Here is a 15,129-nt window from a genome sequence, read left to right as displayed (position 1 = left end):
GTTCCCTAAATAATACAGTCTCAGAGGCCTGTACATACAGAAACAGTCACAGAATGTTCATATTTTGTCATTGGGGTTATATAAGCGTCTGTATTATTACACTCTGACAAATAACTTCTCAACATGTTATAATTTATTAAAGGGATTATGAAATGGAAAAATGTCCTTGATATGTACGCATATAAGAGGTTTCTCAAATTCTCTACATTAAAAACACACTGCAAGTTTCTACAGCTACAAGCTAATTCTACAGTGTAAAATATGAGTTTTTGTTTTTCACCCTTCTGAAATGCCAGGATTTGAAAACGCCTAATTTGTGACGTAACAATATCAATCAACTACATGTGCCTTAACATGCGTATGTAAATCAAGGAGCTCTTAATAACTCATGTTATCAATCAATCACAAGAATGATACTGCTGTCGAGTAAGACCATCCAATGTTGTTCTGTCCCTGGATGTAGACAAACTGCACCTCCAAAAACTGTGCATACCCTTCCAAAAGATCAAACTGTTAAAAAAAACCCAATGGCTGAAGTTTATTTTTAATGACGTCCCTGAGCAATTGAACGTGATTTTTATTTTTTTATTTTTTATTTTTTTGTCGTCTCATTTCTTAATCATTCTCAACATGTTGCCGATTTTTCTAAATATATTTTATTGAAAGCAATGCCAATGCCAAGTATTGTGTCCTTGGAGGCAATTCTTGTGGTTGTATCGGTTCATTTTAATCTGATACTGGCTCAAATATTTATGGCCCTAATACAGCGCTGGCCATCATGAGCATCAAAACACACATTACATGCTGTAGAGGAGGGCATGGATGTGGTGCGAAAATCAGTGTAGTGTAAGTTTACTTGCGTTTTTGAAAGCGGTAATGCTTCTTAAAAATGATGTGTTTGTGACAGAGTGCAAATGAGATAAATATTTTTTGATGCAAAAAACTTTATACTTTATACTTACTAACGCTATTAGCTAACCTCTAGAAACATAAAATAAAGACCTGAAAATGCATTTCATGACCCTTTAAAAAATGACACCAAAAAAACTCTTATCAATAAATGATTATCATAGACATATGTCAAAATCCAACAAGGTACTCTGACCTTTTGCATCTTTTTTCAATAAAATATCATTTCAAATAATTCACCCCCAATCCTTTTATTTCTCATTGAGATTATTTTAATGTCTGTAAAAAGGGACAGATTTGTTAACATATTCATGTAGAATCCACTGGTGCTCTGTTATTTGTCTAAATCTTTCTTATCATAACTATTCTGTAACTTATGACAATAATATAAGAGTTGAGTAATAAGGCACTGTAATTCTAATGATATTGTGTGTACTGTCTTTTAGATCGGAGGCACCGAGGAGTATAACATCTGCCAGGGCATTGCAGACGGCAGAATCACTAAGCCAGTCGTGTGCTGGTGTATTGGAACGTGTGCCACCATGTTCTCATCCGAGGTACATCTTTTACATGGCTTTAGAGACACTTTTTGCTTATTATCCCTGGCCCAATTGGCACCCTCAGCCCATGTGGTTCTCCACTCTTGTAATTCAAAGGAGGTGTTTGAGAGCACCCTTCTGTCTTAGTAAATGACATAAGGTCTTGTGTGCTTCATGGACATGCCAAAAATGGCAACATGAAGCGCTGCATTGGTGCAAGGCCATTGAATTTGTTGAGACATTTAATGTGTCTATACCTAACCAAGTTAGCGCAAGTTAACCGAATGAACTGTTAACATAGTATTGTGTTAAATTAAATGTTTTAGGTGCAGTTTGGCCATGCGGGAGCATGTGCAAATCAAGAGTCAGAGACCGCTGTGGCCAAAAATCAAGCACTGCGGGAAGCAGGTGCATTTGTGCCCAACAGCTTTGATGAATTGGGTGATGTCATCAAGTGAGTAACAGAAGGAGGAAGCATTAATTTCAGACCCCCTCATTTGAGAAATAAGTTACAGTTATGAGTTTAAATTGTTTAGCCATCAGTTAATGTTTACGGTAAAACAAAGACATTTTTATGTAATTTATAATTTACCTTATGTAATTATAATTTCAGTATTCAGACTCTTTATTATGTACTTTGCGTAGAATGGCTTTGGCAATATAGGAATTTCACAGCTGTATTTTTTTTTTTTTTTTATCAATTTGTTATTGTCTTTAGATATAACAAAATAACTCATTAATAGATGTGTTGGTAATACAAGTTTGCAGTCTGAATTGAATTGACTTGTTTTCTCACTTACACTCAAACAAAAACACTTTTTTTGAACAAATTACTAATTTGAGCTGGTTCTTTTAATGAATAATATTTATTTACATTACTGGTTTGAATCAGTCTGATGAATCCTTATGAATGGTTACTGAGCCAACATCTGCTAAAAAGAGAAAAGCTTCAACAATGGTGAAATATATTTTTTTTTTTTTTTTTTTAAGTAAATATTTATGTTTCTTTGAAATGTTCATGACTGTTAAAAAAAATCAATTGACCAAATTTGTATTAGGTCTACTGTTATGTTGGAAGTTGTCAAAAGGACAATTTCTTTTATATATCGTTATCAAACAAAATATTATTAGATTATTGTAGTAAACATTTTTTGTTTATATTTCCCACCCCTAGTAATCAAAATGTGATTTATTGTCAGATACATTTTTTTATATTTTTTTATATAGTCCAGCAACCATAATTAATACTGTCATTAACCTTTTAATGCTTTAACTAATTTGTTAATTGTCTCTGTTTTGTTGGGAAGGTTTGTGTATGATGATCTTGTTGCAAATGGAATCATTGTTCCTGCACAGGAAGTTCCTCCTCCTACCGTCCCGATGGATTACTCCTGGGCAAGAGTAAGATATGCATTATTGCCTTATTTCTGTACATCAATATTTTCTTTGACTGTAATAAGTCATGAATTGTCACCGGTTGTAAGAACAGATTTGCTTTTGTTTGTAGTATTATGTAAAGTACCTGTCAAAAGTTTGGAAACATAAAATTGTTATATATATATACATATATACATATATATATACAAATTAAAAGAACTGTTTTCTATTTGAATATATTTTAAAATGTAATTTATTTTTGTGATGGCAAAGCTAAATTTCAGCATACATTTTTCTGGTCATATTTTGCTCTCTGACAATATAAGTGTAGCCTGGAAATCCAGACCTAAATCTGAAAGATGAATGGTCTGGCATCGACTAATGAAAATCAGCCAGCTCGAGGGGCGGCACCAAGCATGCATTTTAAAATCTCACTGCACGCAATTGGATAACACTACAACCAATCACAACAATAAGCCCCTATACGCTTAGCTACCAGCGGAGCTAACTGGTAGATTAGACTCTTGCCGTATCCGATCGGCAAAACAGCAAAAACGCCCTTCTTTCAAAGGAACGATTCGAGCGCCGTCTTCTGTTCCTCTTTTAGATAAAAAAACAAGTCTAACTCGTTCATTGTAGCGGTCAAAGCCGTTTCAAACAACTGGTGTTCATCCATAGCCATCTTGCAATGTTAAATGACTACGACGTCACAGCGCTGTCGTCATCTGTTTAGCTCACCTCTGGCCCGCCTATATCAGATAATCCGATGTGATTGGTGCAGCTCGGATACAAGGGCATAATGAGCATCATTACTCGACGCCAGAGTAAAATCGCTGAGGTGTGTGTGTGTGTTTGTGTAGGAGCTGGGGTTGATTCGAAAACCTGCGTCGTTCATGACTAGTATCTGTGATGAAAGGGGTCAGGAGCTCATATATGCCGGTATGCCCATCACAGAGGTGTTCAAAGAGGAAATGGGTCTAGGAGGAGTGCTGGGCCTGCTGTGGTTCCAGAGGAGGTTTGTTACATAAAATTCCTTCATTATGTACATATTTATATTCATATTGAAATGCGTTGACCAGTTATTTGTCTACTTGCATAAAGTTCTGGCCTAGAAACATGAGTGCGTGTGTGTTTTTGACAGATTACCACGTTACGCATGTCAGTTCATTGAGATGTGTTTGATGGTGACTGCGGATCATGGGCCGGCTGTATCTGGTGCTCATAACACCATTGTGTGTGCTCGTGCCGGTAAAGATCTGGTGTCCAGTCTGACCTCTGGACTTCTGACGATAGTAAGATCAGTCACTGTACACTCAACTACAGCTTTACTAACTAAACCAGTTTTGCTACAGTCTGGCAAGAACAAGAGTTCAGTAAACCTCATATCAAATATGAAATATGAGCAAAAAGAGCATGGCCATATTTGATTTTGCTGATATTTGTAATCAATAAACATTAAGAAAACATTGAATTATTTGTTTAATAATAATTATATATGATATTTAACATTGATATGATAAGAAACATTTAAGAAATATAATAATTAAATGAGGAATGTTGTATTTAATCTGAAACTGAATTGTTTGTTCCTGTTCTGCAGGGAGATAGATTCGGTGGCGCTCTGGACGCAGCTGCTAAACAGTTCAGTAAAGCGTTTGACAGCGGCCTGCTACCCATGGAGTTTGTCAACAAAATGAAGAAAGATGGCATGCTTATTATGGGCATCGGACATAGAGTCAAATCAGTAAATACACACAAATACAGAGAGAAACACACTGCATGAGACCAGATTACTGATATGAAGGGATATCAGGGCAAAAATCTTATACCAAAATTTTAGTATTAATTTATTATTCCATGTAATGTTTCAGTTCCCTTTCGAAGTGGAACTCAACATTAGTGGTGCAACGGATCATCATCGATCCGTGATCCGTTCGGATCAATATCTTCGGTTCGGCACTCACGTGATCCGCGGATTGATTGATGAAAAAAAAGTTGTGCGCATGTTCAGTCCACACACAGCGTGGTCATGGCGAGCGTTATGAACCGCAGAGAGCGTGACGCCTCATTCGCGCCGCAAAACCTCCAGACGTGCGTAAACGCGTCTTTACATTGACTTCACATTGAAATCACTCGCGCCAGACGCTCTATTCGCGTTTGGTGTGAACGCAGCATGGGTGACGGCGAGAGAGAAAGAGTGCCTGCGAGTGCGAGCGAGCAAGGTAATACGTTGTCAAATATGTTTAAACTTAAATGAACTAGTCAAGTCAAGTCAAGTCATCTTCATTTATATAGCGCTTTTAACAACGTAGATTGTTTCAAAGCAGCTTCACAGAGATAAGCGTATAATTTAAGGTAACAGAGATTGTTTTGGCTTTATAGCAGAGTTAAGTTATTTTCCATCTAAAGTTAGTTTTGATTGATTTGCTTCCGTCGCAACGATCATTTGTTTTTAAATTAGGGGCCGCTAAGACGACACCATTCCCTCTACACAGACTTTAAACGCGAACCTGTGAGAAACGCTGATGGCGTTCACATGCGCATTTAGAATGGGTTCTATAGTTATGTGCATTTGAAATTACGCAGGTTTGGATTTTCCCTACAAGCCAAGCCTAAAAGCCAAAGTAAAAGTACTTGTCTTTCCTTATAAATTTTGATAAAGAATTTAATTTTATTTTGTCGCTTAGGGGTAGGAACGCGAAACGAATTTTCCCGACAACGCCTTATCTGTAGAGTGGTAGAGGGATCCTCCATAGGGACAGACTAGTTGGCACTTCAGCACTGCGTTGTCATCGGGTCCAGGCGAAGGTCCATCGTCAGATCTGGATACGGCCCGGATCCGGCAGGCTGCAGGAAAACCTCGGGATAAACACAGACACTAAAATTAGCGTAGATGCCATTCTTCTCATGATGTAACGAGTACATCAGGATTTATGGGAAGTGTTCCCGGTTCCGGCTGACCTAATCTATGCAGCCTAACATTAAATTATAGAAGTCTATAATGTATTATGTGAATGCTAGGTCAAAGAGATGTGTCTTTAATCTGGCTTTGAACTGACAGAGTGTGTCTGCTTCCCTGACAATGGTAGGAAGACTGTTCCAGAGTTTTGGTGCTAAATAGGAAAAGGATCTACCGCCAGCAGTCGATTTTGATATTCTAGGTATTATCAACTGGCCGGAATTTTGAGATCGCAATAGACGTGAAGGACTATAATGCGTTAAGAGCTCGCTCAAGTACTGCGGAGCTAAACCATTTAGTGCTTTGTAAGTAATCAGCAATATTTTAAAATTTATGCGATGTTTAATAGGGAGCCAATGCAGTTTTGACAGAACTGGGCTAATATGGTCATACTTCCTGGTTCTGGTAAGAACTCGAGCTGCTGCGTTTTGAACCAGCTGTAGTTTGTTTATTAAACGTGCAGGGCAACCACCCAGTAGAGCATTACAATAATCTAGCCTTGAGGTCATGAACGCATGAACTAATTGTTCCGCATTTGTCAATGAGAGCATATAGCGTAATTTAGATATATTTTTAAGATGGAAAAATGCAGTTTTACAGATACTAGACACGTGACTTTCAAATGAAAGATTGGTATCAAAGAGCACACCCAGGTTCCTAACCGACGACGAAGACTTAACAGAGCAGCCATCGAGTGTTAGACAGTATTCTAGGTTATTACGTGAGGACGTTTTTTGTCCAATAATTAGAAACTCTGTTTTTTCAGAATTTAGAAGTAGGAAATTACGAGTCATCCAATTTTTTATATCTGCTATGCATTCCGTTAATTTTGTGAATTGATTAGTTTCGTTAGGTTTTGAAGAAATATACAGCTGAGTATCATCAGCATAACAGTGAAAACTAATTCCATGTTTCCTAATGATATCTCCTAAGGGTAGCATGTACAGAGTGAACAGCAGCGGTCCTAGTACTGAGCCTTGTGGTACGCCATACTGAACTTGTGATCGATGAGACATCTCATCATTTACTGCTACAAACTGATAACGGTCAGATAAGTATGATTTAAACCATGCTAGTGCATTTCCCGTAATGCCAACATAATGTTCTAATCTATTTAAAAGAACGTTGTGGTCAATGGTGTCAAATGCAGCACTAAGATCGAGTAACACTAATAGCGAGATACAACCACGATCGGATGATAAGAGCAAATCATTTGTGACTCTAACGAGAGCAGTCTCGGTACTATGGTAAGGTCTAAATCCTGACTGGAAATCCTCGCAGATATCATTTCTTTCAAGAAAGGAACACAGTTGTGAGGATACTGCCTTTTCTAATATCTTTGACAGAAAAGGTAGATTAGAGATCGGCCTGTAATTGACTAATTCTGTAGGATCAAGTTGCGTTTTTTTAACAAGCGGTTTAATCATAGCCAGCTTAAAGTTTTTTGGTACGTATCCTAGAGACAAAGATGAATTAATGATATTAAGAAGAGGATCTATGACCTCTGGAAGCATCTCTTTCAGTAGCTTAGTCGGTATAGGGTCTAACATACATGTTGTCGATTTAGATGATTTAATGAGTTTAGTAAATTCTTCCTCTCCTATAGCAACGAACGAATCAAATTTTTCCTCAGGGAGGCTACAATGCACTGCCTGATGCGATACTGTAGTAGACGGTTGCATAGTTATAATTTTGTCCCTGATATTATCAATCTTATAAGTGAAGAAGTTCATAAAGTCATTACTGCTGTGTTGCTTGGAAACTTCTGGGCTTGAAGATTTATTTTTCGTTAGTTTAGCCACCGTTTCAAATAAATACCTAGGATTATGTTTATTTTCTTCTAATAGGGTTGAAAAATAAGCAGATCTAGCAGCTTTTAAAGCCTCTCTGTAAGTAATCGAGCTCTCTTTCCATGAAATGCGAAATACCTCTAGTTTCGTTTTCTTCCAGTTGCGCTCCATTTTTCTGGCTGCTCTCTTAAGGGCCCGAGTGTGCTCGTTGTACCACGGCGTTGGACTATTTTCTTTAATCTTCTTTAAGCGCAACGGAGCAACTGTGTCTAAAGTGCTGGAAAAGAGAGAGTTAAAAGTTTCTGTTGCAATATCAAGTTCTTCTAAGCTATCCGGGATGCTGAGATGATGAAACTGATCAGGAAGATTATTAATAAAGCAATCTTTAGTAGCAGAAGTGATAGGTCTCACATATTTGAAACACGGAGTCGGCTTTGAAGCCTTGGCTAAATGTAATTTACACGAGACTAGATAATGATCTGAGATGTCATCGCTCTGCTGCAGAATTTCAACGGCATCAACATTTATTCCGTGTGATAATATTAGATCTAGAGTATGATTACGACGATGAGTAGGTCCTGACACGTGTTGTCTAACTCCAATTGAATTTACAATGTCTTTAAATGCCAATCCCAATGCATCTTTTTCATTATCGATGTGTATATTAAAATCACCAACAATTAGTACTTTATCTGCAGTCAATATTAATTCTGATAGAAAGTCAGCAAATTCTTTGATAAAGTCTGTATGGTGCCCTGGTGGCCTGTATACAGTAGCCAGCACAAATCTCAAACGTGATTTATCGTTTACACTATATATTTTTACATTAAGCACCAATGCTTCAAAAGAATTATATTTAAAACTTGATTTCTTAGTGGTTTTGAAGCTATTACTATAAATTACAGCAACACCTCCTCCTTTGCATTTCAGACGAGGCTCATGTTTATAACAGTAATCTTGCGGGGTTGATTCATTTAAAGTAATGTAATCGTTTGGTTTTAGCCAGGTTTCTGTCAAACACAGCACATCTAGGTTATTATCTGAAATCATATCATTAACAATGAGTGCTTTTGAAGTAAGCGATCGAATATTCAGCAACCCAAGCTTTAGCATTTGCTCATCTGTATTATAGCTGTTTTTTATTTGTTGAACATCAATTAAATTTTTAACCTTAGATGGGTTAAAACGTTTTTTGGATTTCCAAATTCGGGGAACAGACACAGTCTCTATATGATGATAGCTAGGTGAAAGAGGCTCTATGTGATGTGATTTATCTGACCTGGGTGACGCGAGGCCGCTAGCAGACGGTCGGTTTAGCCAGTCTGTCTGCTTCCTGACCTGAGCCCCAGATTGTCATGTTTGAGCTCTAAGACTATGAGCCATATTACTAGAGAGAAGAGCAGCACCATCCCAGGAGGGATGAATACCATCTCTTTTCAACAGGTCAGGTTTGCCCCAAAAGCTTTTCCAATTGTCTATGAATTCTATATTATGTTGCGGACACCACCGAGACAGCCAACCGTTAAGCGAACACAATCTACTAACTATCTCATCACTCCTGCGAACAGGAAGGGGGCCAGAGCAAATTACAGTCCTTGACATCGTACTTGCAAGTTCACACACCTCTTTAATATTAATTTTGGTGATCTCCGACTGGCGGAGTCGAACATCATTAGTGCCGACATGAATAATGATCTTAGAGAATTTACGATTAGCATTAGCCAGCACTTTTAAATTTGCTTTGATGTCAGGCGCTCTGGCTCCCGGCAAACATGTGACTATGGTGGTTGGTGTCTCTATTTTCACGTTCCGTGTAATAGAATCGCCAATAACTAGGGCACAATCATTCTCAGTGGGTGTTTCACTGAGCGGGGCAAATCGATTTGTTATGGTAATCGGAACGGAAGAGTGGTTTTTAGATCCGCGACTAGAGCGATCCCTCACTGTCACCCATTTGCCCGGCTGCACAGGCTCTACTTCAGCCGGAACCGACTCATGTAAAGTGTTCACTATGCTATGCACATCCAAAACATCTGAAGCTCTAGCACTCTTACTATCCTCAATTAAAGTTTGGATGCGTGTTTCTAATTCTGAAATCTTCTCTGTCAACCTAACTGTCTCCTTACATTTATCACATATAAATCCTATATTGTCGACAGAGAAGGCTATGCTAAACATGTGACATGAAGTGCAGGTGACAATAACAGGACAAGACATTACTCACCGTGTTTGTTGAGTGATTCTTACTCACCTGAGCTTTTATGAACTCAAAGGCGCGGGCGCGCGAGAGAAAAATAAATAAATAAAAATACAGCAGGCAAGGCAACGAGGCAGACAGGAGCAATCGATCAGCGAGGTCTGAGTGAGAGCTGTTTCACCGACCAAGAAGGTTACCAGTCAGGATCAACTACACAAGTAGTTATGTCTCTTTGTATTAATTTGTCCTGTTATTGACATAGGCCTAATGCGCGTCATTGACAAAATGCGCAACCAGATGTTCGAATAATTCAAATATGTGTTTTTTAGAGGGAATATTCGAACGTAATTTTTGAGCAATTTTGACAGCCCTATATGACAGTGGAAACACATAAAGCATTGGTCCATGTTTAAAGGAAGGAGATGCCTTTTTATGTTGCACTTTAAGTTGTTTTTCATTAATTATGTTAAAAAGAAGATATTATGCCTTGTGCACTTTAAGTTGATTTTATATATTTTAATTTAACAATTTAAAAGTGTTAACCCTCTACTGCATAGCGTTGCCCCCAGGCAACGGAAAGTTTTCTTAAGCCCTGTGTTCAGTACATTTTTCTTTAAATGATTGCAACCAATTAGAATGTTTGAAAAAGTATCAAAGAACAGTCCAATAAGGTTTGGGAGTCACTATCAAGCACCATTTGAAGGCGGGACGTCCTTTTCTGACACATGGTCACAGGAGCACATAGTGTGAGATGAAAGCAAGATTATTTGCTTTAGTAATCATATTTAAAATGACATGAACTGTACATAAAAAATATGTGTGTGTGTATGAAGGTGTAGAGAAGCCTTTTGGCAGGTTTTGTGAATTTCTTTTTATTTTGCATGTTCACAAATTCAGTTTTTCTTTTTGTTGCCTCAGGGCAACGTTATGCGATAAGGGGTACTTTTCAAGGATGTCTTGGACAATACCTCACAATGGCAAATAATGTGTTACAAGTAGGGAAGATGTAGGGTTCCTGGGTGCACAGGAACACCCAAAGTCACCAAAGTGACACTAATGTGCAGCATCCACAGTCATGTTAGAACAGAAAGGGGCCATCTACAAACTGTTCCCACAAAGTTGGGAGCATGAAATTGTCCAAATTGTCTTGGTATGCTAAAGCATTAGGAGTTCCTTTCACTGGACCTAAGGGGCAAAGCCCAACCCCTGAAAAACAACCCCACACCATAATCCCCCCTCCACCAAACAACCCCACACCATAATCCCCCCTCCACCAAACAACCCCACACCATAATCCCCCCTCTACAAAACTTTACACTTGGCACAATGCAGTCAGGCAAGTACCGTTTTCCTGCCAAACCCAGATTCGTCCATTGGATTGCCAGTCAGAGTTATTTAAGTGTTTTTCCCTTTTTACTTAAATGGTTTCTTGACATTTTTTAATATTTTTATTTATTTTTGTATTGCTCTCTGAGAATTGTATAATGATCATTTTTCTATGATTCTTTACCATTGTTGCATAACGTTGCCCTCAGGCAACAAAAAAATATTTTGGGGTGGGGGGGTTGGGGGAGGGACATTTTTCAATAAATCAATAAAATGTTCCCAAATGAGCCAGGAAATGATGTGAAATAATTTTTATCATGTGTCATCAAAATTCATGCAGTAGAGGGTTAATAAAAAAATAAAATAAAATTTTGCTGATCCGAAAAATGATCCGATCCGTGACTCTGATCCGAGAAACGATCCGAACCGTGAGTTTTTTGATCCGTTGCACCCCTACTCAACATTGCATCTTGGATTGACACTATGGGGAACACCATCAGCATATCCAGTGTCTGAAGCATGTGTAAACACACGCCAATAAACCATAGGTGAAGGTTGTACTGTCTCCTGAGGCAGATCTAGCCATCTGTGCCCCTATGGTTGGGTCTTAAATTAGGGATAGCACTCCACTTGGAATGACTCTGGTTTGACAATGGTAATAAGTAGAGGAAGTTCGCCTACAGGGTGTCGCTCCTTGTTATCTGTCATCTCCTCTATTTAGTTTGCTTCTCTTTCCTAACTACCATTGGGTCTTTAAGTTGGGGCATTCATTCCCTAAGAGGAGTGGGTCATTGGACACCTTTAGCTGCCTGGCCTTATTTTTCCAATACAACTCTGTAATGGATGTGCCCTGGGTTGAAGCTCTGACTCCAGCTAAAGTAATCTGTTCAGTCAATGTATGTATGCCCACTATGCTTGTGCATATTCTCACCTAGTGAGGCAGGCATTCTTGCAGCATTGTGGAGTTGGTATTTGTTCCCCTTAGCCTCAATCCAAGACACAGTGTTGAGTTCCACTTCGAAAGTTAAAGTCTCAGGATATGACTGTAACCATGGTTCCCTGAGAAGGGGAAAGAGACACTGCGTCTCGTTGCCATGCATTTCAGTCTACCTACACATCTCCCCTTTATACTCATGGGCGATCCGCGTGTGATGTCATGGACTGCCGTCTACCAATGGTTTATTTACGTGTGTTTTCACATGCTTCAGACACCGGTCACGCTGATGGCGTTCCCCATAGCGTCAATCCAAGACGAAGTGTCTCGTTCTCCTTCTCAGAGAACCATGGTTACAGTTGTAATCTGAGATGTTATCTAGGGATGCATTGAAACTCTTGATTTTTAGGGCCTGATTTAAGGCGGGCATACACTGTGCGATTTTTCGTCCGATTTTGAGCCGAATTCTGACTCGTGCGACTCTTTTTCAGGTCGGGCCGATTTTCAGCTTTGTCGTGCGTCGTTTGTCGTGCAGTATTCGTGCAGTGTACAGGGGTAAACGAGAGGCGATTAACCTCTCCCTACCGGCAATCGGATGGTCGGATGAATTTCTGGCATGTCAGAAGCTACGAACCGATTGCCCTTAACTCAGTGTTTTTTCCCTCACTGCCTTTCGCCTGCGCGAAAACAAAAGTTTTGATCATTTCATCTGCAGCAAAAAAAAAAAAAAAAACGAAAAGAGGGAGATCTTTAAGTTCTGTAGTTCAAACTAGCTACAAATTACTGTTGCTTACTTACAGTTCGTGTTGCAAAATGGATGAACTTTTACCCCATGTCTTCCAAGCCACCTACGATGTATCTACGCCGTGCCTCTTTTATTAAATTGTTAAACAATGTTTTTGAAATAAAACTGTTTTTAATTTTCATTGATGACTAATTATTGCAGTGTTAAGGACATATTATAGACTGTTAATAATTAATTATATGCCTATAATTCATTGTAATCGACCTAAATGTTTTAGACAATTTTCAATAAGGAGGAAGCTTCTATGTAATATTTTATTATCCTCACAGCGCGTTGGTTATGCGGTGATGCGCTATGAAATTACTGCGTAGCAAATTAATTATAATAGCCTATCAGTTTAACAATAAAAGTAGCCTATAGGCCTTCCTTAATAATAATAATAATACAAAAATAATAATAATAATTTAATACATAAATTGGAAATGCTAAATCATTTTGATATTGATAGCTGATGCTTGTTTTGACAATATCTCTGGATACATGATATCGTCTATTGTTGCTACCCGGCACGGGGGTTTATCGCACATATTTCACACGTATAGTGTGAGCAGTGAAGTCGCAGCTCGATGATCGGACCATATAGTGTGAGCACATAAATCCCGAGCTTTAGCTTTACATCACATGCGATCTACTCGTTCAGTGTGAGTAGGTAACCTTGCTGAATTCACAGACATTGCACAGTTTATGCCTGCCTTTACTAAACAGGACAAATTAGTATGCGACCGCAATCCCATAAAAGCAGATGGGAGTTCTGCAGCTGATCTACTGACAATGCGCAATTTAAAGAACACAGACGCAGCAGCTCATTTCCATAATTACTAACACAATATACCAAGAGTGGCACAAATTAGTGTTGGGTCACAAACAAGCAAAGCCAATGATAAGCAGGTGCGGGTCATCTACCAACAACACAGGTGTAACAAATAAAAACTTGTCAAATGATATGTTCAGATAATGCCTTCCTCTGGCATTTCAAATACATTGAAACAAATTATCTTCCTTCTACCACATGCTCTCTGGTGTCTGCTGTGCCTCCTCTTACAGCAACTTTTGCAGCCTTGTCAAGAGCAAAAAGTTTTAAGACATGCTTTTTTTGAGGCGTTAAATGATACCAGTAAATTGGCTAGCGCAAACCTTAGTAAATCACATTGCATGGTTTATTTAAACTTTGCATCTGAAAGGGAAACTTCTACAAATGCAAATGCAATAATGTCAGGCCAAAAAAAAAAAAAAAAATCCACAGCTTTTTAACACTAATTTTTCACTGCGTCTTTAGTAAATCCTGACTAGTTTTTTACAGACAAAAGTGGTGCAAGCCCCCTGGCCCTTAGTGTTTAAAGGAAAAATTCCCAAAAAATTCATTCATAAAACAGCCCAAGTCAAAAATAGCTTTGTGTGAGCAACAGACCAAAATTCAAGTCAGAAGACAGTTGTTCAACCCGAAAAGGCATCACCAGGTATTCAGAATGCCCCGTGGGAGTGAGGAACACTGTCTTCCATTCCATTTATAGAGTTTATTTGTGAAGATAGTGACTTCCTTCAAAAAATCAAAACAGAAGAAATAAGAGCCAATGGGTGTATATTACCGTAATGTCATCTGAAGAAGAGGGTCAAATTAGGCCAGCTTGAGTAAAAAAAAAAGTCAGGCCAATACAGCTGTCCTTATATCCTAATGCAATGGAAAATGTCATTAAAGGAATGAAGTTATTGGAAAAAAAATCTAACAATTTGCCATAATATTCTATTAGTATTTCTAAAAAAAATAAATACAAAAATACTTCAGTGATTTGAAAAACCTTTGTCTGCCAAATCAAATTCATAGACAGCAAACAAATAAAATGAAACAAAACAGGAAATAGTCATAGAAAGGACCATTGCACACTCTCATTACTGTCAAAGTCAGAAAGCCTGTTAAAATATCAGAACATTTGACTGATGAGGGAAAGGCAAGGTTGGATCAAGATTTAAATGTGACTCAAAAACGTAAAGGGTCTGTTCACCCAAAACTGAAAATACTGTCGTCATGTATTCACCCTTATGTCGTTCCAATCCAAAACAATAGGACTTCCATTCTTCTTTTGAACACCAAAGATGTTTGTAATATTCTCTCATCATTTTTGTCTAACCATTGAAAGTCTACGCAATCAACAATTTCAAGCTTCAAAAATTATGTAAAGACAGTAAAAGTTATCCAAATCAATTGAGCGTTTTTTTGTGTAAAAATTTGTATTACTCGCAGCTCTTATTCTCATTTCCATACATGCAGCTGTTAATATGTTGTATGTGTTAATTT

At 38.2% G+C, this 15,129-nt stretch overlaps 1 protein-coding gene across 3 annotated transcripts in view; it reads left to right on the top strand.

Moving 5' to 3' along the window:
• The window catches only part of aclyb (ATP citrate lyase b), an 80,289-nt gene that overhangs the window by 61,878 nt on the left and 3,282 nt on the right, over positions 1 to 15,129 (top strand). For all 3 annotated transcript variants that reach the window (XM_082152697.1, XM_082152698.1, XM_082152696.1), the window contains 6 exons: positions 1,356 to 1,466; positions 1,775 to 1,902; positions 2,756 to 2,849; positions 3,686 to 3,840; positions 3,967 to 4,117; positions 4,426 to 4,569. In XM_082152697.1, the coding sequence (XP_082008823.1) occupies positions 1,356 to 1,466; positions 1,775 to 1,902; positions 2,756 to 2,849; positions 3,686 to 3,840; positions 3,967 to 4,117; positions 4,426 to 4,569 (783 nt within the window). The remainder of the gene's footprint in view (positions 1 to 1,355; positions 1,467 to 1,774; positions 1,903 to 2,755; positions 2,850 to 3,685; positions 3,841 to 3,966; positions 4,118 to 4,425; positions 4,570 to 15,129) is intronic.

Source organism: Leuciscus leuciscus, assembly GCF_965113295.1.
Source record: "Leuciscus leuciscus genome assembly, chromosome: 21".
Taxonomy (NCBI): domain Eukaryota; kingdom Metazoa; phylum Chordata; class Actinopteri; order Cypriniformes; family Leuciscidae; genus Leuciscus; species Leuciscus leuciscus.
Note: the sequence above shows the minus strand (reverse complement) of the source record. Positions and strands in the feature narration are given on the sequence as shown.